The sequence below is a fragment of the Rhopalosiphum padi genome, chromosome 1 (genome assembly GCF_020882245.1).
Source record: "Rhopalosiphum padi isolate XX-2018 chromosome 1, ASM2088224v1, whole genome shotgun sequence".
Classification (NCBI taxonomy): Eukaryota; Metazoa; Arthropoda; class Insecta; order Hemiptera; family Aphididae; genus Rhopalosiphum; species Rhopalosiphum padi.
The window spans coordinates 40,636,498-40,662,856 of NC_083597.1; the positions used below are offsets into that span (position 1 = coordinate 40,636,498).

At 30.3% G+C, this 26,359-nt stretch overlaps 1 protein-coding gene across 1 annotated transcript in view; it reads right to left on the reverse strand.

Annotated features, from left to right (window-relative positions):
- The window catches only part of LOC132918471 (transmembrane protein 132E), a 62,363-nt gene extending 38,174 nt beyond the window's left edge, over positions 1-24,189 (reverse strand). Inside the window, exon 1 of the mRNA XM_060979710.1 lies at positions 23,271-24,189. Coding sequence (XP_060835693.1) covers positions 23,271-23,328 — 58 coding nt within the window. The 5' untranslated portion in view covers positions 23,329-24,189. The remainder of the gene's footprint in view (positions 1-23,270) is intronic.
- Between the last annotated feature and the right edge of the window lie 2,170 nt (positions 24,190-26,359).

The following is a 26,359-nucleotide window of genomic DNA, read 5'->3' on the forward strand; positions in this document are numbered from 1 at the left end:
AAAAATACTAGTGGTAATACTAAGTAATGAGTTCATCAAAAAATTACAAATACTAATAAATTTAAAATAAATTAAATTTCCTTTAAAAAATAATAAAATGTATAAATATATTATCATTATCATTTGGTACCTCATCATCATTTATTATAATGATAAAACAAAAAATGCTAGTGTCTATTTCTAATTTGAAAGTTTAAATGGCAAGATGAAAAAGTCAAAACGCCATGTGGGATTATTATACGTTTTGTTAATTACCGGTAGTGCAAGGGTATACCTATATATATATATAAAAGTTTCAACGAACAATACAAAATTAATTTCTCTGGGCATTGTGCCAGTCACAATTTTATAAATATAAACAATTAAGCGAAATAACGGCAAAATCGTTTTGGGTATATGCACACAATTCCCCGCAGCGTTTAATAATCATATTCGCTCGCACTAAGCTACTGCTGCATTCGGCACAACAGGCCCCACAAGCAGCGTCGAATCTTCATTTAAATTTCTAACAAATGTGATTTTCAAGCTTTCCCTTTCGTTGTCATCCCCACGGTATCGCATACAATATACATATAAATACATAAATACACACACACACACACACACACACACATATATATATATATATATAAATTTGGTAGATCGGTTTGCCTCGACTATCCAAACAAATATCTCGTAAGCGGATTTATGATGTAGACATTTATATTATAATATAAGCCGTACATACTACATATTATAACTTGTATGTATTACATGGTATATATAATATATTATACATAATAACGATTGAAAACAACTCGAAAATTTTCGTTACCAATAAGAAGGTCTTTTCAAAGGGTTCGATAGATACAACCCAAATAGAATTATACATATTATACATTAAATCCGCGAATAAAAACGTTTGTGGCCCGGTCACATCTGTCGCGCCGGTCCGAGAGAAATATCCCTAACTATCGTCGCCAATCGAATTCTCAAAATCAAAATTTATCGTCAGCTTATAATTTAATATTATAATACAACAATCGGATAATTTTTCAACGCCAAATACACGCAGGAGGACACCCGATGGGACCACAGTTGTCAAGTGGGCATTATTGTGTATACGTTTGCACTAGGGAATTCACCGACGTATCGTTTTAATTTTTAATGAAAAAACCTGGTCAAACACCCTTTTGTAGTACTCTTATACTCTCTCCCCTATTTATTTTTCTTTATATACTTATGCACACATGCCCAATTGTGACTGGTCATCATTAACGAACTCATTTCCTCGAGTCGACCACCTTTGCGGCAACACGACATCAGTGTAAAATATACGCCCTAAATATTAAATTACAGTATACTTAGCCAAATTTACTCGGTTATCAAATAAAATATGCCCGTTTAAAGAATGATTCAAAATATATACTCGATAATTACAGAACCGGTCAAACAGTAAAATACCTACCTATTAAACTTTGTCGCTTCAATATTGTTGCGTGTGTTTCTGCATTACTTAATATTAATTATATTATAAGTGTAACGCAGAAACTCATATGACAATATTGAAGCGAAAGAGTCGTCGATAAACAACAAACACATGAATATTTGACCTCGTTTATAATGCATCTATATTATATATATAAAGGAAATCGTCCTTGTCAAATACCGAAATATCGGTAATAAATGGTTCCGCAGGAGTAGATACGTTTGTGATTGCGCAGGAAAAAAATTGTAATCGATTGCCGATACTTAAAAAAAATATATATAAAAAAACACTATACCTTTTTTGCCCCGGGCAACTGTAGAATAATATACGTATGTATATATGTAGTTCTGACACATAATAACGTACCTACATATACGTACCTATATATAGGTATATATAAGCTCTACGGGAACACGACACAAGACATATGAATCGTTTATGCGACCAAATGATCAGGTCGTTTTTACGCCGCCCGTTATGTAGAACGAAAAACGATTTTTTAAAATGACAAAAAAATTGCTTGGCCCATTTTTTGCAGTTGGCCATGTATTGTACATAATATATACGGATATGTTTTATCCGTTTCATTTATTCGGTGCGACAGTGATCAAAAAGCAATTTACAACGAGATGACTTCTCGATAAATAATCTTTTAATCAATTTGTGTATATGTATACGGATAATAATCTGCAAATAGCGTACAGCGTATTCTTTTGACATGTTCATTTGTTGTACCATATAATACGTTTACTTACTCTACATATAAAATAGTTGAGGTTCGATCAATTTCACAAATACAAGACCACAGGTAAAATTTAAATAATTTTCTACATATTATGTTGTACAACGCAGCGCATTACTTTAATAGGTATACATATTATTTTATAAGAACAAACAATGAAAAATCTTAAGTAGACAAACTCGGAATCAAGAAGCATTGAGGCATTGGGGTCATTATAGCTCATTTCCTTTGTACTTTTAATATATTAAATACTTTTAATGGAATAGCCGAATAGGTAGGTAATTAATAATATTCATAAATTAAAAATAAAATTTTAATTGCTAGTATTGTTACCTAACAGAATTATTGAATTCATTATTAAGTCGACAAATATTTATCTAATACCTAATATGAAATAAATCAAGTTTGTCGTCTTTCTGGAAAAAATGTAGCCCACCCACTCCCCACTTCAGATTTATTGATCCATATCTCAAAGTAGGTTCTAACCTATTAGATATACCTGTTCCCAATACTTGAAAGATCAAAAACGTTTTAAAAGTATAGAGTTAAAGGTGAAATAGAAATTTAGGTTTGGAAAACATACAGTGATCTAAGGGTTCTATATAAGTCGGTTTGGATTACTGGGAAACGAAAAAGAAACATTTTGCTATATGCGCGCCGTACTCCAAGCATATACAGTATATTTTTTCAATACACGCATTATAACGTTGGAAAACACGATTACCATCTATATTCACAAAATAAACCACTACCATGTGAATGGTTCATTTTTCAATTACTTTTATACGTATACACTATACATACTCAGACGATAAGACGCGAAGTATACACTTCAAAATATAAGAAAAAACGCGTATGCATTTCACCCAGAATCGTACCCTGCGAAGAATACTACTCGATCGCTCTTTTTGTTACATCATGACTTTCTGACTAGTGACTACTCTATAATATGTAACGACTAACGAAAACACCAAATTCGAGAATACAATGGCTCGTAAATATAATGCATAATAATATGAATCTTAGCGAAATGTTATTAAGTAACTAAACATTATCTGTTTTATTGAAGCTATTTTGTACTCGATATTGTAACATTGAAGCCAGCATAACATAGAGAATATGGTCACTTGAGGTTGGATAGATAATAGATTTGATTCACACCAAAACGAATGACGTGAATTATTGCTGAACGCAAATCTGTCATGTTATTGCAACGCAATTGTACCACAAATACAACGATAACGGGGGTGGGTGTTCTTTGCAAGAGCAGATTACAACCGTGAGTACTGTGCGAAAAATACGAAATTTTGAACGGCTCCGAACGCAACCGGAGAAAAATGCAATCAAAGGGCAAGGCGATTGTATATTGGCCGACACGCGGACACTTGTCTCCCGGCTTTCAATTAATCTCTCTCCGTCATTATACATTTTCCCCTCTTGCACACGGCCGCCGCGTGTTCGTAACTGTACACATGTAATCGGATAAAACGTTCAAGAATAGAACACACACGCGCAACATACGGGCGAACGCGCGGCGGCAACTCGATGGACAGTAAAGATTTTTCATTATTATTTTCGACTTGGCAGAGAAACGATGTACATAAACTGTGTGTGCTCGTCGAGTATTTATGTTTGTACGACGCGCGGCTGGTCGGTTCGTGTGATCATCATCATCGTCATCATCTGCGACGGCGGTGGTTCGAGTTTCTCTCTGTTTAACAATGCATGCCCACGCATAATATAATGATGTCTGTCAAGTGACTCGAACCCCACATAACGCGATTTGATGAATTATTATAATAATAAACGTCTGTACGCACATTATAATATTGTATATATATTATAGCAAACCACCGCCACAACCCCCACCACCGTCGCCGGGAGTGGATTCTATTTAGAAGACGACGTATATCCGCCTGTGCGTGCGCGTAGTACCCCGTTGATAATTTAATTTTAATTAGCGCAGCATCCCTCCTCGGTGTGTGTGTGTGTGTGTGTGTGTGTGTGCGCGCGCGCGCGCGAGTGTAATTAATTCTCCCCGGGACGATTATGTGGATAAGAAAATCGTCGGAGATATTATAATATTATAGGAAGATGCGCGTAATACACAATATACATATATATATATATATATATATGTTCATGTATATACTCTTCTAAACGTTTTGTTGTGTACACATATACGCCGAGACCGTCTTCGGTGAGGTCCCACGTCGTATAACACAATAATGCGGTCCGGAGAAATCGTTAAAAATACAATGCAGCTCTTGATGGCCCACGGGCGTTTTGTCTCTTTTTTATTCCCCGGCCAGTTATCTTTGTGCGTCTCACTCGCTCTTTCTATATCCCTCTCTCTCTCTCTCCTTCCATACGTGTACACGCACCGCGAAGAAGAGAAGCTCTTTATCGAAAAACTATTATGGTCTTGTATCGATGCGGACGGGAAGAGAGAAACGCATGCCCATTGATGACTCTGTTCCGGGCCAACGATTAAAATCTATACGCTCGTTTATCGCACTCGCCGTACTTGGGTGTTGACGACAACGGTGTCTGCGGAACACTATATTCTTTTTCCTTTATCACTTTATCAACCTCGTGTGCATATAATATACTATAATATATACACATAGGTGTCACGGACCAGCGGTTCGCGTCGACAAGACTTTTGCACGTTATATTTTCAGCGTCAGGTTAGAGCAAATACGGTTTCCAGAGCGAAATCGTGCCGTTGTCGTGAAGTGTGTACGTATGCATATTATAATTATAGGTACACAGTGCCGAAGCTTCCCCGACAGCGGGTATTTCCGTACGGTCGCGTAATCACGTGTTTAATGGAAATTTTAATCCTTACGAGAACGCTGCAACGACCAAAAAAAAAAAAAATACAGCAGTGCATTTTTTTTTCAATTCGAAACAACCGTCCCGAGAATAAACAGTCCGTCGACGGATTACAGTAAGCTTGAAATTCTCAAACGAGTTTCTCGTCCATACGGACGACAACATCGGCACTCAATATTCAGACGGCATAGTTTATCATACGCGTTTCTGATTTTGGAAATCTTATTTTAATTATTCTTCCGATGTTCAAAGCTCGTTCCAGCGTACACGGAAACGGTACACGTCCGAAAGCAAAACACAGAATACCTATAATTACTACATGTTCACAGTGTTCACACATTCGTTGTACTTCGACCAGTTCGACCGTACAGCGAAGTCTAGATGATATTGTGTGTAGTGTGTTTCTGCTCCGCATTCGAGATAATTGAGTTTATTAAACTATCTAACTTTTTTTCGGCTGTAGGAGGATAGTAGCATCGAATACGCAATTTAATTAATTCAGATATTAGACCGCAGGTGAGCATGCTCATGTTTAGTATTTGGTTGCAATACTAATACTTACATACATTCCAATTGTCAATCAAAATCAGATTAGGTATAGACACTATATTATTATACACAACAAAGCAATAATTATTCAAAAGCATTGAGAAATTCTAGAAACCGATTGAGATAAAAAACTTTTAAGCAAATAGCTTCATGCTTCAAGCTGTATAAAAGACTATTTTAATAAAACTTCAGTTTTCATGAATTTACTTTCTCCATGTGTTTGGTCCAATGAAGCGAGATAGCGTCAAACGTTAAGAACTTTTTGTTTAGTGACACGAACGTAATAATATTGTTAATGTACTTATAAAATATAATTGGTAGATTCTTAGTTTTTCAGTTTAATATATATATTTAAATGTGTCGGTGCTAAATAATTTCTTACGGATTTAACGATATACAATTAACATAGACATTATTGGTTTTTGAACAAAAATCAATAATATAGGCTAGGGTTATACAAAAATAACTTTTCATAAACAGATTGAAGAACGTGTGAAACATTAACGGTGTGAAAAAAAATCGTGTTGATATGGTTATCACATTTAAAGATACTCCAAAAATTATTGAGTGCCAATTGTCAATAAAAAGTGGAAAACGGAATGTTGTTTTTGAGGTAATTTGTTGATAACTATATAGTTCACTCATTGAACCAAATCAGCCCTTCTCATAGTTTTTAATATATTACTAAATGTTATATCGGAGCACTTGAAAAAAAGGTATTCATTGTTAAACGGGTCATCAACGTCAACCGTTATAATATTTGAATTGTTTCATCTAACATCAATATCGTAGCCTACACCTTTGTTCTATTCTTTATTTTGTAATATTCTTTTGTTCTTTAAATCAATTTAACGATAACTATTGTTGATTTTTAGGAAACATCATTCTTGTCACGTTCTGTCGGTATAATTATACAGACCAGGAATGATAAATAACTCACTAATAGAAAATCTTATAGGTTTTTTTTTTTAATTATCTTTATATGAAAGACACACAGAAGTAGATATACATATATTAGTAATAAATTATAAAAGCGGTACGTTTTTTATCGCATACAGTAAAATCAATGGAAAGAAGTCTTAAAAATGTAAACATATCATTAATAATTCAATATCTATTAAAAATTAAAATATTTTAAAATTAACTATAGATATGATATTAAAGAATTCCTAAAAATATTTAAATTTTAAACACAAACAAACATTATAAATGTAAGTATTATTCAGGATCACAGTGAACTAAGAACTTTTGTAAATTTTTAGAACAATATAATATTGACTCATATTATATTTTTATTAATACATTAAGAGATATATTTATATATACAAACCTCAACAGATTGTTCAATATATTCAGCAGTAACTGATAAGTTTTAATAACGTTTCTAGTGCCTAATTATTCGTGAACTATTAAATACGGATATTTACTATGTACATACAAGTGGTATTGTAACACCGAACCACCATGCAGTATAATGAATTCACTTGTTATATTTTTTTGAGCTACAGGCGTCGCAGTCAAGATATTTTCTGTTGGAAGATCGTTAAAAGACTGGCTGACGAATGAAAGAAAATATATTAGGGCCTTGAAATACTATTGGATTCGAATTACAACAACGGAATGTTCGAGCAGGCTTACAAAACTCTATAATTCGACATAATATGTCGATTATTGAAATTTGGAGACTATAACAAGGTATAAAATAAACTTCAAGTAAACATTTTTTACCTAAGTGTTGATAAAATTAATTTAAACAACTTTTAATTTTATCCAGAACCATTTCGAGTGGAGTATTTTTTCTCATAATATTACAGGCTCTTTATAATAGTTAAATAATTCATTCAAGTTTGAAACAAACCGATTTCGAGCAAACTACTTTACGACTCAAAACCTTCGGTACTTAAATGAATACTTAATACTTGCAGGTAAGAGTTCAAACAAAATTAGTAATTACTATAACCGATGATAAAAAAATACCTACCTGACAATTGATCGTTTTTCCATTATAGATTGAATTTTTAGTTTAATTTTTATGCTATATTATTGATAAACTAAAAATACTAAATAACTAAATAAAAATTAATATTATGAAATACAATTTTTTTTATTATTATTTAAAAACATTTATATAGAAAATCTACGAAAACGATGATTAATAATTCAATATAGATATTAATATCCTCCAGATAATTTCTCATTGATATTGTATTCTAACTGAGGTTTAAAAATATCATTGATTATTAATGAATTTAAAGTATTTAACAATAATTTTGGATTGTTATGGATTCTATCACAATTAGTTGTACATAAATAACTTGCACAAATCTTTAATAAATATATGACTAAATTATAATAACGAAAAATAACTTCAATGTAAATATAACGATGATACAAATATGAAAAAAAATAACTAGTAAAAATTAGATTTAATATAACATTTTAACCTTGAGTTTTTGTCTCAATAACGCAATTCATAATGTCCAAAAAAATATAAACGATCTCTAGACATTGAATTAAAAATAAGTTTTATAGTAATTTTTTTCTCATCATATTGATAAAAAAAAAGACGTTAATAACTTCAGGGAAAAGTCAGTTGAGTAAGAACGGATTTATGACATGCCAAAAACGAGTTTTATTCAATCGGATATCAAGTCGGCGCCACATAAAATATTATGACGGTACATAATATACCGGGTTTTGTCACGTATAATAAAATATATTCTCTACAATTCTATAGAACATAACGTGCAACTAAATTAATTATTAATTGACAAAACAATTTTCAAATTAAAAATAAAATCGCACCAACGGACAACGATTACTAAAAAAAAACGAATCCCTGTTGACATAATTAAGTATAGTTACCTACACTACGTGGGTAGCAATATAAAGCATATAAAATATACGGTTTATCAAACCTACTCGTTTATATATTAGATATAATATACTATTATAATTTATTCAATTTTAAATAGATTATATTTTATTCTACAATATAGACAATAGTAAATAATTCTACAACACAATAAATAAATAAAGAACTGGAAATGACTTCGACGTTTATAACTGATCAATATAAAATTTCAAGTTTAAACAGCGTATGGAAAAAAAAGACCACATATTTCAAACTGTATTGTATAAAAATTAATCCGATCACAAACCTGTACAGTGACATGAATATTACTACAAAAGTAAAGTTTTATCGATAACATAAGTATATTATATGTCTGGCTCATAACTTTTGTTTGTGTGATTATGTTAATGTTTCAATTTTTGTTCAGTTACACATTTTATGAATTTAATAATAAACTATAGTTCATCACACTATACAATATATATATTCGAATTATCATAGAAAACGCAAAATATAGGAAGGCACGATTCGGGGCACGTGCAAGTCATAAAGGAGCACAATTTCAAATTATATGAAATAAAAAAATAAATAATCAAACTAAAGCCTTTTTAATAAAATAAAAAATTTATAAATATATAACTATAATATTATATATCATTGAGAATAAACATTTCATTAACATATAATATTATATTATATGATTCCTATATTTAAATCTTATATATATTTATGCCTTATGGTGTGAATATTATTATATACCTATAAATATATTAAATTTTCTAAAATAATATGTATTATAACTCATATTTTATGAATTTATTGGTAATTTAGAGATGCGCTAAATTTATGTTGTTTACCGGGTGCCATTTTTATAAATCCGTTACTATTTGTACTTCATTTTATCGAATCTTGGATAATTTATTAAATATAGTGTTTCTAGTATACTAAAATGACATTTGAGTTGTGATAAAAATATCGGAGTTCAATAAGTTGTCGTTTTAAGAGTCCGAAATATATGGTAACAAAAATGTTGCAGAAAGGTATAGTAATAGTAGGTACCTAAATAAGACATTTTCCTAGAAGATAACGAAAACTATCCATACAACTTTACTTATAAACGTATTGCTTACTTGTACTGTTCAATTTTTCAATATATAATGTTTAAATTGTAAGATGAATATGGTCCATAAATTTGTAATACATTGTAAAATATTAAGGTGGCACAATTAAATATGTAAATATATCAATAGCATTTCAATTATCAACGCAAAGTGCATATATTTGCCTTTAGTTGGCTTATTTAAGCGTTTATTTTGAATATTATAATTGCATGGTGGTACCAAATAAGTGTCTAAGAAGCTCACTAGTAAAGTAGTGAAATATAGTTATTTTTAGTTTTCAATTACATTTTCATGTTAGAAGTTATAACTTATAAGTTATAAGTCATATTTAAAATCAATATTAATTAAATTTCTCATAACAATTACACCTATACTACTCTATCAACTAGAGACGAAGAAATCTTTCATAAAACATGTCAAGTAATAAATAAATCAACAACAATCGACATGATGAAGACAACTATATAGTATATAAAGTGAGAATTGTTCTTGGAACGATAAAAGTGTCAAGATTAAACGAAGCTACAAGGGAGATAAAAAAAACCCAATCATTACGAAATTGATTTTAAACATTAATAATTTTGGCCACCTTTATAGTAATGAGTTGCACTCAAATTCATTTACATTTCAAATTCTTATTCTTATACCATTTTATCTTCTCTTTTCAAGCATAAAAATACAATAAGTAAGAGAAATAGTTTATAATATAATATTAAACCTTAAATGTTTAAAAACTTATATTAAAATAATAATAAATAATAATGTTTAATGATACATCATAATCTGTACTTCTCAACTGAAATGTTGATTAATTTTTACGATTGTGTTCTTATTTTCGAGTTAATAATAAAAAATAATTCACAATAGAAAAAGTATACCGTATGTTTGAACGCATCTCTTTAACTTAATTATATAATTTTTATGAATTTATGATTTTTTCATAAAAATGAAATACGAGTACAAATGGCGTTACTATTTTTTTTTATTTCCTACTTAATTAAAAATATGGAAATACAAAATATATGCAGTTTGTAATTAAAAACTATATGCATAGTACTATGTCCTATATAGTATATACTAACTATAAGTATCTGAAACTAATGCCGGTGAGGCGGTGAATCAAAACATAATTACATCATAGGTAGGTAATTTAAAAATATTGTTTAATTATTTTCTAAAATTTAAATTTATTCCCAATGGAAACCAAAACAAGAAATAATCTACTTTTTATTTTAATAAAAATTACAATTAAACAGATTTATCAACCAAAAATACAATTGAATAATTATTAAACTATTTTAAATGTTAATAAAATTGGTAGGGGTTTAGTAAACACGTATTACAAGTATGAACAGTTCCAGTGACATCAGTATTTGTAATATAATATATAATAAATATAAATATATAGGAATAAAGTATATTATTAATCATTAGACTATAAAAAAAAATTAAACAGTAAAAATAATTTACTAACTTCAATAATACAATATAATAATTCATTATTCAATTGAATATATTGTTATATCATATTTAATGAATCATTAAGTTGTATGTACCTATTGTACCTATATACAACTGAGGTGAGGCTACAAATTATTAATGGTGTATACTGTAAATGTATATTAAAGAGATACAACTATACTAGATACGTCCATACATGACCATACACAGCATATTATAGTTATTTGTTTGTATTTATTCTATTTTTAGAATACCTTATCGACCTAATATAAATAACAAATTGTATATAGACATATAATATACGATCTTATCGATCTAAGGTATAACTATATCTACCTATATTATATCAGTAATATCTATTGACTATTACTTAGTAGGTAATATACATAGAATAAAATATATATCTGCAATAAAATAAGGAACTTTCAATAAATTATGTCCATTTTTCATGGTTCAATACACTAAACTAATGAAATAGGTACATATAATTAATCTATTAAAACATTGTAACAAGTAATTATATTATGAGATAACAGTATTATAAATGGTGTAAAATACTAGTAAACAGTAAATATCGTTTGAAATAAAAGCACCTATATAGTATAATATATACGTAAATATATGTTGTTCTTTATCAATAATAAAATAAAATATCAATAAGTTGATGAAATTTGAATATATTACATACATGTAAGTATTTAGTAGCTACATAGGGACGGAAACTATGGTGGTTCAGTGAGACTCGATTATGGCGTCTAAGGTTTTAATAATATATTATTATATATTTAGTAACTTTGAACTTTGTACGAACTACAAAATAATGTAGTGTGTATTACTTAAAATTTAAACATTTTATCATAAATATATATTATTATTTTAATACAAGAATTTAAAATTCATTCTTAATTTCTTCAGTATTTTCATACCCTACCATAACTAATATTTGGTCAATATGCATTTTACTGGGGCGTATTATTCTTATTTTAGTAATTTTTAAATAACACAATAAATTGATAAAATCTATGTTAAATATTTTATATATGATTAGGTATAAATTAATGTGTGTGATGTTATGTACTATAATTTATAATATACAAAGTGGGTATACCCACTAAGTATATATACTTAGAAACGAAGGACGTAATTTATCACGAATTAAAATTCAACTGCAATTGTGCGATTTCCTCCCTCACTTTACTAGCGAAATACAACAATTTCCTCGATATATACGTATAGCGTTAAGCATACATCACTATTGACGATTGATTATTGATTATGGCGATTATGCATTACGTATCACTAAAATTAAATAGTAGTAGTGGGTATACATATTATTATTTTGTTTAATATGGACGTTTGTAAAGGCATATCACCAAAAATCAGATGATGTCAATTTTATATTACGAATTTGATACCGTACTAGAATATTCGGTTTAGGATGACGGTACCCGAAATTAACCAGTGTTTCACCGATATTGAATTCAAGTATGATACTCAATATTTGTCCACATTTTTGTAATTTTAGTGAATAATAAACGCGTCATATATCTCTATCCTAACCATCCCAAATACATATTATTATATCATATGTATACCACTACATGCTCAACTCTGTTGTACCCATATTATACATTAGTTTACCTAACAGTTTAAAATAATAAATATAATATAATAATATAATTAAAAAAAGTTGTCGTTGTTATAACCGAATTTTAAACCAACCACCTATCCCCGCAAAATTATTGCTAGATCGTAATCTTCATTCGGATGCTGCTCATCGTACGTCATAATATATCACACACACGAGACCGCCGCCGGATAAAATACATTATTATTATGATTGACGGGAGGCGGCACGAGAAGCGTCTCTCATCGCATAGTATGAATAACGGGCATGCATCTCGTGATGTACAGGGTGAGCGTATTATGGAGTTTTCCTATTTCGGTAATACCTCGCGGATGATAAGCGAAAACCCTATGGTTCACACAAACAGACACACCTACACCGTATACAAAATATCCATTCTATAAAACTGCCCTCGTCGGCTATATTAATGTGCGGGCCGCAGCAACCGCCTCCGGCGTGATAAATTACGGTTATTCCCCAGACACACGACGGAAGACTTTCTGTAATTGACCGGCGCGGTGCGGGGATAGGAATATAGGATGGGCTTATGCGCGGGACGAAATAATATAATAGTGAAATGCTAGATTTTGACATCATTACAACGGTGGTGCATGCAGAAACAATGAATTCCTATTTTTCTTTATTATTATTTATATAATAATAATATAATATAAATTTCATACTAAATCTGGATATCGATATTATATAATATGAACAAGCTAGGCCACCGTCAGGGCACGTCACCATCTGCCACTTGAGTGATATTTTATTATGCACCTATATTATGTACGTATCCTGTCGAAAATCGAAATCCTCACATCGAAAACAACACAAACAGACGTTTTCACCACAGCAGCAACCCGGCACAGGAAGAGAAATAATAATAATAAGGCGAGTGTGTATAGGCTTTGTAATTAATACGTGGAGTCGTGGCGGTAGAATATAGGTGTAGTCGTATGACGATGTAAGCGCACTCGCCTATTTCGAAATTATGGTCGAATTCATACACAGTACGGATTTCCGACCACCATTCGAGGGTTTCGAGAATTCCGGAAACTCCGCGTAAACGACACTAGCTGGTACAATTTACGCAGACCGACACATAAAGACTGAAAATTTATGATTTCGCTTCTGTTCCGGGATGTTTGACCGCACTTTGTATTAATATTTAATATTATATTATTATGAGTGCCTAAACCTGAACTAAGACGACGCACGTTACCCCATATTATTTACCCGATCGTTAAGAGACATAAACGCTCATTTAATTCTGCAGTCCACTCCCACACCGGATAATTTCAATGTAATTTCTAGTTATATTTTTTATATCGGTATAATGTCTTATTATTATTTGAATGGAAATGCGGTGATCTTCAGTCGGTTTTGATGAGATGCATTATTTCATTACAACAGTATTTAATTAAACGGCAAAAAACAATGGTACCCAAATATATTTTCAAAACAATCAAACATTTGTTTCTAAAGAATTTATTTTTCATAAAGATTTTATTAAGCTGATATGTATTTTGTTGACTCGTAACAATAGTTAATAAGATAATAATATAATAGTAATAATTTTTAACCATATTTCAATGCTTATTTCAGTAGTCTGTTTCGTGTCGTAACTTTATTTAATTGGCTGTATAATTAAATCAGAACATTCGGGACGTGTAGAGGTGTAATCTCTGGGTTTTATTTAGCTATATACTTAAAACACAATGATTAATATCCCTCTGCGAACACTCGAGCGGGCTGTGTGTCTGTGTCTGTGTATATGATTCTAAACGAACGACACCATAATAATATGATGTCCTATAATACTCCTGTTACAACAACTCTCGGGCAAAGGTCAGCCATTAAATCTAATGGATGCGGTGCGTTGGTTTATGCCTTATGGCAAGTCTCGTTTGATATAAATACCACTATAATTCAAAATATTAACTTTTAAATAGACGCAAGTACGCAACGTAACAAGACGTACATATTTTCGTCTCGGAACAGCATCTACATCATTACTAAATATATAGACATATAGTTTATTTAGTTATGGTCTACATTATATAATATTATATTTTAGTAGCATTCTTCTGCGCACATATTGAGGCCGCGTCCAAATGAAAATAAATCCGAGAAAATTAATTTAAATTATCAATAAACTGTAATCGTCTAAGAGTTAATCCGATTGAACAGGATTCGGACTATGGATATAAACAATTACAATAATTTAATGTTCGAAATTAAAAGCGTTTCGTTTCGTTGAGAATACTTTAGATAGAAAACATTTAAACATAATAAAATATCACCCCAAACACTTAGAGAGAAGACAACGTCATATTATATAGTTACGCCGTGTGTATAATACCTCGACCATTCCGGTTTCATATATATAATGTATTATATTTAACCATAGGGTCTAAAAGAATTCGACGGATTAAGACTTAATTAGATATCTTTGTTTTGAGCAGACCCTATATTTCACATTGATTGATTATAGCAAAAAATGTTCGTCTACAGCAATACAGGCGTTTGCTTTCAGACGCGGCAGCTGCACCGAGTAGAGTTGTAGATTAAAATGGATTGAGGACTAACAGTTATTAATGTTTTTTAGAGACAGCGACGATTTAAAAACAACCGATTGTGATTTCATCCAACTCGTGAAAGGTTAATTGAAGATAAAAGAATCAGACATGCGTTATTTTTATGTGTCAAACCGAGAGACATTAAACACGTGCTTGGCCAATGGGCAATGACTATCCATCGAGTATCTAATGATTGTATCGTTTTCTCATTCAATAGTAGAACAGTCCATTGTAATGTAATGTTATGATAACTCCTATCTGAATAGTCTAAAGCATACATACAATCATAATAAATATATATAAAATCATAATTGAATGATAAACATTATATATTTGTATATATATTATACATTGTAAAATTGTTCGCTTTATAGTAATAGAAATAGTTAAGAGGATGATGCCTGCGCATTTATTTTCCCTCTGACCCACGAGCAGCATTGACAAAACGCAATCACGCGAAATTTTTAAGTTTTAGTTTTTTTTTTCAGTTGGAATTAAAATATTAGTCTAAATATTGCTTCAAAGCAATTTAATATTAATTTAAATGTACATAATTTATGTATAAAAATATATGTACATAAATTATGTATATGTATTATGAAAAAAAAAATTACCTAAATATACTTTAATAATTAATTTGACATTTTCAATAAAGATAACTTACGGTTGTAAAAATTTAAAAAATAACTATGTTTAAATATTTTAACTATTCAATACTAGAAATAGATATTACATAGGTTTAACTTGTTTAAGTTCAGGTAATAGGTATGAATGATCCAAGTGAAATTAATAAATGTTAGTATTAAATAAAATTATTTTATTTCTAACAAAATATTATAAAACCAAAATTCAATTCATTAGAAAATCTGTTTCAATACTATTCAGACTCAGAGGGAAAATAGTTTCTCACGGGAACACATGCTTATTATGTTATATGGTATTGTCAATGAATGTTGTCTACAACAACTGAAAATGACTATGTTTGGATTGGTTGAAAAACCGCTGTTTCTACGGTGATGTTTATAGCTGTTGAACGCATGAATGTATACACTATACATATTTTATCAAACGGAATTTTATTTAAATCTAATTAACCGATAATGTACGGTGATAAATCTAGAAGCGAAACAGCAATAAGGAAGTCTTATATAAGACATTTAAGTAGCAAATTATTGTTTAATTAAATCGTTGATTAAATGCTAATTACAAAATATTCTTTTTTAGTTTAAAATTTATAGTCCACTGAGAACGGATGCCATAATTTAAAATTTAGTAGGTATTAATAAAAACACTTAATTGAAATCGAATGTAATAAAAATACTAATTTATTGTATTAAGATAAGCAGATTAACAACAACTATTAATTATTAAAAACATGATTCGATACATTCAAACAAAAATTATTTTTGAAAATACCTGTATTTGTAGCCTATAAGAGTGTTATAAATATAACCTGATGTAATTATATCGTTTAAAAAAAATTACTATAAACAGTAGGATGACTTGAATAATTTAAATGTTTTTAATTACTTTCGAACTTGGATAAGTATATGCTATATAAATGTTATAACATAGGTATAATTATTTATTTTATTGTTATTAGCATTGATTTGATTTTATAATATTCTATATATTCTTTTATTGTACTATGCCATTAGCCGGTATATAATATATAAGCAGTCATGGAGAGATGTTAAAAAATGTCTAACTATAATAAAACTATAATCTATTAAAAACTTCAAACTATACATTAGGTATATAGTAATTTCTAACTTATAATTTCCACAATAAAGTTGATGGTTGAACCATTAAATTAATAATATGTGATGAATTTTTTCTTGTACTTTGATTTCATTAGTAATTTGTTTCATTGTATGTCCGTATAATATTTGTTGCTTTTACAATTGAAACTTAATGACTAACAAAATTTTGGTCCATTACTTTATCAAATGGTTCGCAAAACGTAATTTGCTATTAAACTCCAATAACAGAATAAATAATTATTAATAAATAGTTACTAGTAAGTAAATTAAACACTAGTAATAATTTATTTGTATTTTGCGAGTTCTTGTGTCTTAATTAAGTGAAATCACGTATAATCTTTGTATAATAGAAAAAAAGAATATAAAATTATTAAAACTATGTCAAATATGAAGTTAATATTTTTTTTTTTAGTCTTACAAAAACTTTTGGTATAAAAGTTAGAAAGAGTACAATAAAAGCCATTTCATTACTACCTAGTTTCTGTAATCTTACTAAATTAAAAAATTCTCCTTAACAATGCATTATTCAGCATTTTATTATAAAACATTAATAGAACAATACAACTTAAAAAAAATTGTGTTCCATTTATAACAATGAAGAGAATAATTATGATTATAATTAATAATATATCGCTATGTTGTAAATGTATAACAATAATGTATAGATACTTGAGATTTAAAAAAACTTATTAAATATTGGAAATATAATTGAAAATGTATAACAAATTATGTAACGGCATTAGAACTTCAAAAAAGAAAAAAAATATTTAGAAAATTTTGATCTAAATTTTGGATAACTAAAAAATAAAAAAATCATAATTTTAACATATACAAATTACAAGGAATTTTAAGCACAAAAGGAAGCATCATATTTCAACGCTATAAGTAATTTAATTTGTAAAAGAAAATAGAGTTTTTTTTCTAATCATACATAAAGTATGGAACTTTAATAGCTGGTCGGTTCATGAGACATTTAAGTATGTACTGATAAATTATATTTTTAAACAACGAAATGACCTACCTATTTAACCTATATATATATATAATACATACTAAAAATAATGTATAATATATAAATTATAGGGGTACGTACATTCATATTATACATTGTTACGTTTTCGAAGTGTTAGTAAGGCAGTAGCGGCTATTAATAATTTCATCTTCTAGGCGCAAGGATGCCACATTTTATTAGGTTGTTCGCTCGTTTTTACTCCCATAGAATATGAACGAGATACATTTACACACACACACACACACACACACACACACACACATATATATATATACCTGCATTTGAAAGTATTATAATATGAATACGTTCAATTCATTCAGTGTTTTACCCCCTGTGTTGCGTAGCGGGTTACAAATTGGATGATGACATTTTGGCCTGTACGGAGTTCGTATAAAAGACGTGATGTTATTTTTCAAAGTCATGGGCTATCCCAATTATATCAGTTTCACGTATGAGTAACAAACCAAACATTATGTATATAATATTTACGATACATTTTGTAATACTCCAATATATATGTTGCGTTAAATACATTATCTAATAATGCCTAATTTGCTCTCCGAAATAATATAAAATGTCAAATTATACTTGGAAACCAAACACCAATTCAATAATTTTTATTTTATAAATTAATATAAGTCATAATGTATAATAATTATCGGGTTATGGTTAATTTATTAGAAATGCTATACTTTATTATCAATATTTGGCCAAACTACATAGGCCATGATTATAATTTTGTAATGCTATTATAGCCGTTATAAATATATCGTAATATTCGTAACTGTATACATTAATTAATTGAAAAATAGTATTAGTTTTAAAATATTTTTATTATATTTGGAGACAACAATCGGTATTTAAAATCCTAAGCTAGTGTAAAAGTATACAATAGTTATAATCGGATTGAAACGACAAATAAACATTGTATACATAATTAGCACATAATGAACTCATAACCAATAAAAACGTATACCCGAGATATTTGAAATAGAAGAATATGACATTTTCAATGGTTATACTAAAAACGTGTAGAATATTTTAAGATCCTTTTGGGACTGAAAGTGACCTCACACGTAACACTCTTACACTGAGTTACATTACCATCTTTCGATGTAAATATAACTAAATTCTGAAGCATTTGATATCTATTATATTACAATAATAACAATAGGTAAAAGACTAGGTATATATTTTTCTTGAGTAGATCATAATTCATAACACAATGATTCTATAGCAGTAAAAACGCATTATTAATAACGATAAAAGCATTTATTCAAAAGAATTTAAATTTTTGAATTACATGTTCTATTCTATAATTCTTTATTTTTTAATTATTACGACTCTTTTGTTAATTAAGAAGTCTTACGCATTTATGTACATAATTATTTGAAAAATAAACTGAATTATATATCATTATAATTTATGTTAATATGCATGTTTATACTAAAACACAAATTTAATTTATGGTTACATCATTTAATATTAATAATATTATGTTAAGTATAAATTACTAATATAAATATACCTATCATGGAATGGCAACAAAAATAATTGGCTACAAGTTTAATATATTTTAATGTTATTTATTATACATAAAATAGACTAACTAGGATAACACTGAAAACAAAAATTGCGCATCTATTAATGATTTCATTTTATAAAAAAACTGGTATACACGCCTTATTATATAAATTAATACGACAAAAATATAAAAAATGAATAACTTTTTTATAAACGATATACCTAATGATATATAAAGTTTAATACCATTTCCGACGAAACCAAAAGAGCATAATATTTTAAACAGGATATACGCGATATCCTGATTAGATCCGTAACGATTAATACGTGGGTTTTTGAAGAAACTTATTCAATATGCGTAGGCTTCATCGCTTCGTCATAAGACATACTAAATATAATATTATTATCAATCAAACAGTAGCTGTGGTTAAATACTATTAAACTAACACGATATCCTTGAAAGTTTAAATGTTAGTTTCTATGGCAATACTGATTTGAAATGTAATTTGTTATTTTTTCAATCGAGTTATAAGTTTGCCAGAGAAATAATTTGTACTCTAGTTAATGGAACAAAACTATTGAAACTTAAGATAAAAGTTAAAAATATTTGTTAATAATATTAATTCGAGTATTAATACTACATAGACGTTTTGGTATAGGTAGATCAAGTTAAATAATTCTATAAGTATATACTGTATATACATTTATATGTACTCACTATATTATTATCACATTAATAATTATAATGATTGTCATTAGTAATCTGATGACATACAATATTGGTTTACTCCAAATCTAAAGATGTGGGTGGATTTATTTTTAGGATTTTTCTCTAGTTAACGAAGTTAATCCATACAAACAAAAATGGCCATTATCACTGAAACTAATAGCCAATTTCGGATGAAAATTTTAAAAAGAACCTTTTTCATAGAAACTCCAATACAAAAAACATTATAGGTAAGTTTACCTAACTTTGATACATTTACTATTGCAAACAATAAATAATAATAATATAATATGTATACACACTAATGATTAAACTAGATTGAATATGAGTGATTCACGTACAATTACCACTAGGTATACAATATAATAATAATATCAGCGAACGTGGTAAGACTTAATCGCATTTGTACAGACATGTTGTAACAAGGACTGCATCAGGTAAAAACAAAACACCCATTGGTCAGCTTGACAAACACATCAAATATGAATTGCTTTATTTTATTTTACTTAAAATCTACATTTTTGGCATAATTTTAAAAAGAAAATTCATATCGCACCTCAACGGTTAACTACTAGTTTTAACATCATACATTTTAAACAATATATTGGTCAACACAAAATATTAATCGGAATGAGTAACCGAAAAGATTTTCAATTGGGAATAAGTGAGAATTGTCGTAAGACTGTGAGACAACGGGAAAAATTTGAATTTATTTGTCAATAATAATTAATAATATTGTCGTTACTAAGCTATAAAATATTTTAAAATATATTATGTCAATCGAAAAAGTAATCACTAATCATCTTGACATCTTAATTATTTTATTATTTATCAAGATAATATTATTTTTACACTAGAAATGTGTACCTAAAAAAATACTGAATGTTAACATTAATTATTAGAGTTCAATTTATTCCGAGACAATTGACCGTACTGAAACATTTTATCAGGACACCTAGATAATGGATACTATGTTTAAACTGGGACGTATAACAACCCAAGCCAAACATTATTAAACCGTAATATTACAATGACGACTACTATCTCCTAGCCACCAGGTAATCTCGGAATTAGTTTTCATAAATGGTATAACTGTGTCGCACGCAGATGCACAGTTTGCCTCTGTATGGTAAACACCCGAAATAAGTCCAGAAATAAGACGAAGTGTGTACGCGTGTGTGGTTTGTCAGAAAAGGGCGTTAGCCGTTAAGTATAAGTATTTTATAATATAATATTATACATATATTATAGATAATAATATGGCTTATCTAGTTTTACAATACGGCAAAGGTTTGGTCGACGGATCGTTGTCAGTTGTGGAGTGAGGAAAAAAGTTAAAAAAAATAGATATAAGACACTATGTGCTCGGGATAATTGGTCATACTGCCCATACTCTTTGGTCCGTTGATTGACACACGCTCGTGCGCCTCCTCGACCACGAGTGGCGTCCCGCACGTCAACATGGTATATAGTAGTAATATTATTATTATAGTCGTATATATTGTATACACTATATTATATAGTAGTAACCACTCTAATAAAAAAATAATAATAATAATAATATTACACGCCGCCGCTTACAACCGTGAAAACGTTTCTGTCGAGTGTTTACACTATTACTATTACGACGACTACTACTCTGCTCATCTATTCAGTCGGTGTGTAGACTATAGGACCTATTGGGCGAAATCCAACGGAAATACAACTCATAAATACATACGCATGCAGCAAGAGATATTCGAAATTCCGACGAATATTGGGGTTTTTTTTTAAACAAACAACAGGAGGTTCTAACAAAAAAATACAGTGACGACGACCCTCTGGACCTTGTTAGTCCTACTCAAATATTATCGATGAATTAACCAGTTTCCTACCATACTCGGAAAATGTATATTGTATAATGACATATATATGGTAATTGATTTTATGCATGACATCGGACGGTTGAAGATAAAAAAAAATAACTATTTATATAATTTTAATTTTACTCCTATCACATCGACCACGTTGACAAAATATTGTAATTTTAAATAATTTACAAGTGGACACTTATAAATAAATTCTAAAAAAAAGACAATAGCGAAGTGCAGAGGCACTAGACTTCGAAAAAGTGGGTTACAATACTTTTAAAATTTTTTTTTATTCAACCAATATTATTCTACGTTTTTATATTTTATTATAAAATATATTACCTCCTGTTTATTACGTACCCACAATGTCTTTTAGCGATGTAATTACTTTCGATATTGTTTCGATTTCAAATTTAAATTGTACGCATATTATACACCCTATACAAGAAGGGTTGGTACAAAACAGCTGTTTTTCACATCTAGCCGTCGTTGGAAATTTGAAAAGAACGGAATTTTAATCATTTATAAAATTCAAACAATTTTACCATTTAAAATAACAAGCGTTTTTATAACAATAATAATATTATACGAGTACATGATATTTTGTTATGGTTTGCATAATATATATTATTATAATTATTATAACAAGGATTATAACCAATATTTATATACCTAATATACTTATTAAGGATAGGTTTAAGAACGTCAAAAACAGAGTTCGGTATATTATTATGTAATAATGTAAATTTTTTCTTTGGTTTCGGAAACATATGTAAAAAACAAACAGAGTAAAATATAGACTGTAATATGTTGATAATTTTTAGAAAAATAGCGTTTTCCGTGCTTCGAGGGGTGAAACATGACGTTATTAATTATTGTCAACTAGTCTGAAACGTTGTGTGTGGGTCTTAGACGGCGAAGGGGTCTGGTGGGATAGGGGGAGAAAAAACTGGAAAATCTCCGAGAAAACCCGTTAGACGAGCGGAATCGATATTTTCCGGCCGCGAGCATATTTCTTTCACGCCGAGTCATGCCCCACCCGTGCCAACAGGATACCGCGAATTTCAGACTCACAAAACACATTTATTCGTAGGACAGTGTACCCTTAACGGAACCTACTTACAGTAATACAATAAAAATGACAAGTAGACTTACCGATCGTGGCCGAGTGCAGTAGCAGCACCGAAATCGCCACCGCTGCCGCCGTGTTCATCGTGTGCAGGTGACTGTTGCGATTTCTTTTCGCCCGACTTCGTCAAGCGGGGGTGGGGGGTTAGAGTTACTCGACTTTGGCGAAACTCCCGTGTGGGCTTTACGCCGGCGGTTTGCTCGGCGCCGGCGTCCGAACGGCCATCATCGAACTGTATTAAACGATCAGTTAATATAACCAACTGCGGCGATGATTTATCGGGATCAAAAAGAAATAAAGACCACGGCGACAACAATAATATTGATAATAATAATAATGATATTAATAACGCGTTTTAATCGGGCGGCGAAAAGATAAGACGCGGTAAAAAAATTCAAACCGACCACCTTTGATTTTTATACGACCGTATGATTATGATGTTATAATTAAATCGATAATAATTAATAGCCAATGTGTATAGGTAATAACTATGACGACGACGATACGCGTACCTATATAATATACGATGAGATCGGAACGATATCAAACGCACCGCTGACGCAATCGCCGCCACACGCGGGTCGCGCGTCACCCGTTATCAGCGAAGTCAATTCGATTTTGAAAACGTTTTTCCTTTTATTTTTTCCTGTATTTTGCCGCTCGACGGATCGCAAGCGCGCGGGTACGCACACACCGGCCGACTTACGGTAGTAGACTGATCTGCGGCAGGCCGGTTACCGGCAGCACTATATAGTTATAATGTGGTAGTGGTAGCAGCGGTAGTAACAGTTGTTGTTATTGTTGTCGTAGTAGTAGTAGTAGTAGTTGCAGTATTAGTGATAGTCGTGGTAGTGGTGTGCGCGCGAAGAGCACTGTATACGCAGTCACGCGGGGGAAACGCGCGCGCTAGTCGTCGCGGGGCGAATTACACACTGCCGCGGCGGCGGCGGCCGTCGTCGTCGTCATCGTCGGCACTCGGCGGCCGATACCGCCGCGCCGCCGACGTACAGCGCGGCGGCGGCGGCTGGTGTCGTGTGGTGTGTATATCTGTTTGTGTGTGCGCGCGCGCGGGCCTGTGTGTGTTCGTGTCGGACCAGCCGCCGCCGTCGCTCCCTTCGGAATCACAAGTATTGACCCGAGAGAGTGCGTACGCGACCGACGTACCACACGCAAACGAGACCCGCGGCGCTCTTTTTTCCATTTCACCCCACCCCCTTTCCGCTAACCGCTCGTGATATACGTACGTGGTGTATGATGTATTTTTATTATTTTTACTTTTTTTTTGTTACCTTTGAGGGTTTCGCTTTTTTTCTACACCCCCAAACCGCGCCCACCCTCGATAAAAGGCCGTGGTCAAGTCACCGGGCGGCAACCACCCCTCTCTCGCCTCATCACCATTTCGTTTGCGCTCGTCCTGAATTCTGTATTATATTTATTATGGTACCTATATACGCCATTCCGATCAGTTATAATATTACCTATATACCTCCGTCCCACGTAATATGAGATCAAACGGTTTTAAAAAGCGCCATTATATATCCAAATTTTTGAGCACATAATGTTACCTCTTTAATACAGATTATTGTTTGATCACGACGAAGGAGGATGGTCGTTGTGGTTAAAGCTTTACTGATAATAAACACACGTTGGCTTTAAGCGTCTTTGATTTTGAAATATTACTATCGTCGTATAAGTTTATGAAATAATATTACATACTGACTCAAAAGTTGAAAGGGACACCATATAGCGCTCAAATCCCTAGTAAATAATAATATTGCATCGACTATGTAGATACGCATATATGATATTCTTATAATATATTATATATTATTTTCAACGAATAAACGAAAACAAGACTTATATCATATAATGAATCATTTTTTTTTCTATAGCCGAATGTTTTTTTCGAAAATATTTGGGATAACATTATTGTGCACTTAACACACACGTATACTACTTATAGGTATAGTTATATACACACAAGTAATGAATAATGATTATGATGATGATGATGATGATACTGCATGAGGTGCCAAAATTGTGCTATAACGTATATAAAATAATATAATATACTTCAAAATTATCAGAGTTAACGTTATAAACTGCTAGACATGCGTGCGTAGTCATAAAACAGAATCAAATCGATAGATTATTATTTATTATCCTTGTATTCAACAATATTTTTTCACTGCCGTATACTAAATTTTCCTCGAATATCATTTTTTGAAAATTATTTATAAATTTTTAAACCGAAAGTGAATACTTAAAAAAATACGATCACTCGTTTATTTCGTGTGGAAAAATAAATAAATAATTTACATACCGACAATATTTTATCTTTATGTACACCAGTATTAATGTCTTATATATAAAGTAAACAACTTGTTCTGAAAAATGAAATATATAAATTACTTTTTTTTCTATTAGAAACGCTTGCGGTAAAAGCCATTGTTGTGTTTTTAAAACGATTCATAAATAATTTTTTAGAAAAAGCATCCGGTTTACTAACTTGGTAACAACGTAAAATGAAAAATACAGTTCAATAGGTCTTATCATATTAAGAATATAGAATATAATACTAAACAATATGTAATAATACGTATTATTAGTTGATAGGTACTAAGTAAATTGTGAACACTTATAATACAATTTGTTGTCCATTTTAGAAATGTAAAAAAAAATAATTTACTAACTGTTTAAAGTGATTATTTATATATATATATATGAAAATGGTTTAAATAATGCATATAAATTGACTCAAAGATTGAGTGTATCAGGTTAAAAGGATTACTATAATACTATATATTTAGCGGACGAGAGCACTTGTCTTAGTTGTCTTAAAAATAGTTAAATTAATGTAAAATATACTATATTATGAAGGTATATAATATGATATTTTCACTATACTCGACTACTCACATAAAATTTGTCACATTGTAATAGTTATTTTAAGTATCTGTTGTTTGTTGATTCTACATTATATTACTTTATAATTGGTTACCACGACAGAAAGTGGAAATTCGAGGTGTCAAGGTGAACACTAAAGTTTCACTTCACGTTTTATGTGTTATAGACATAATGGATTAATGCAAATAGTGAAATAATGTATTAAAAT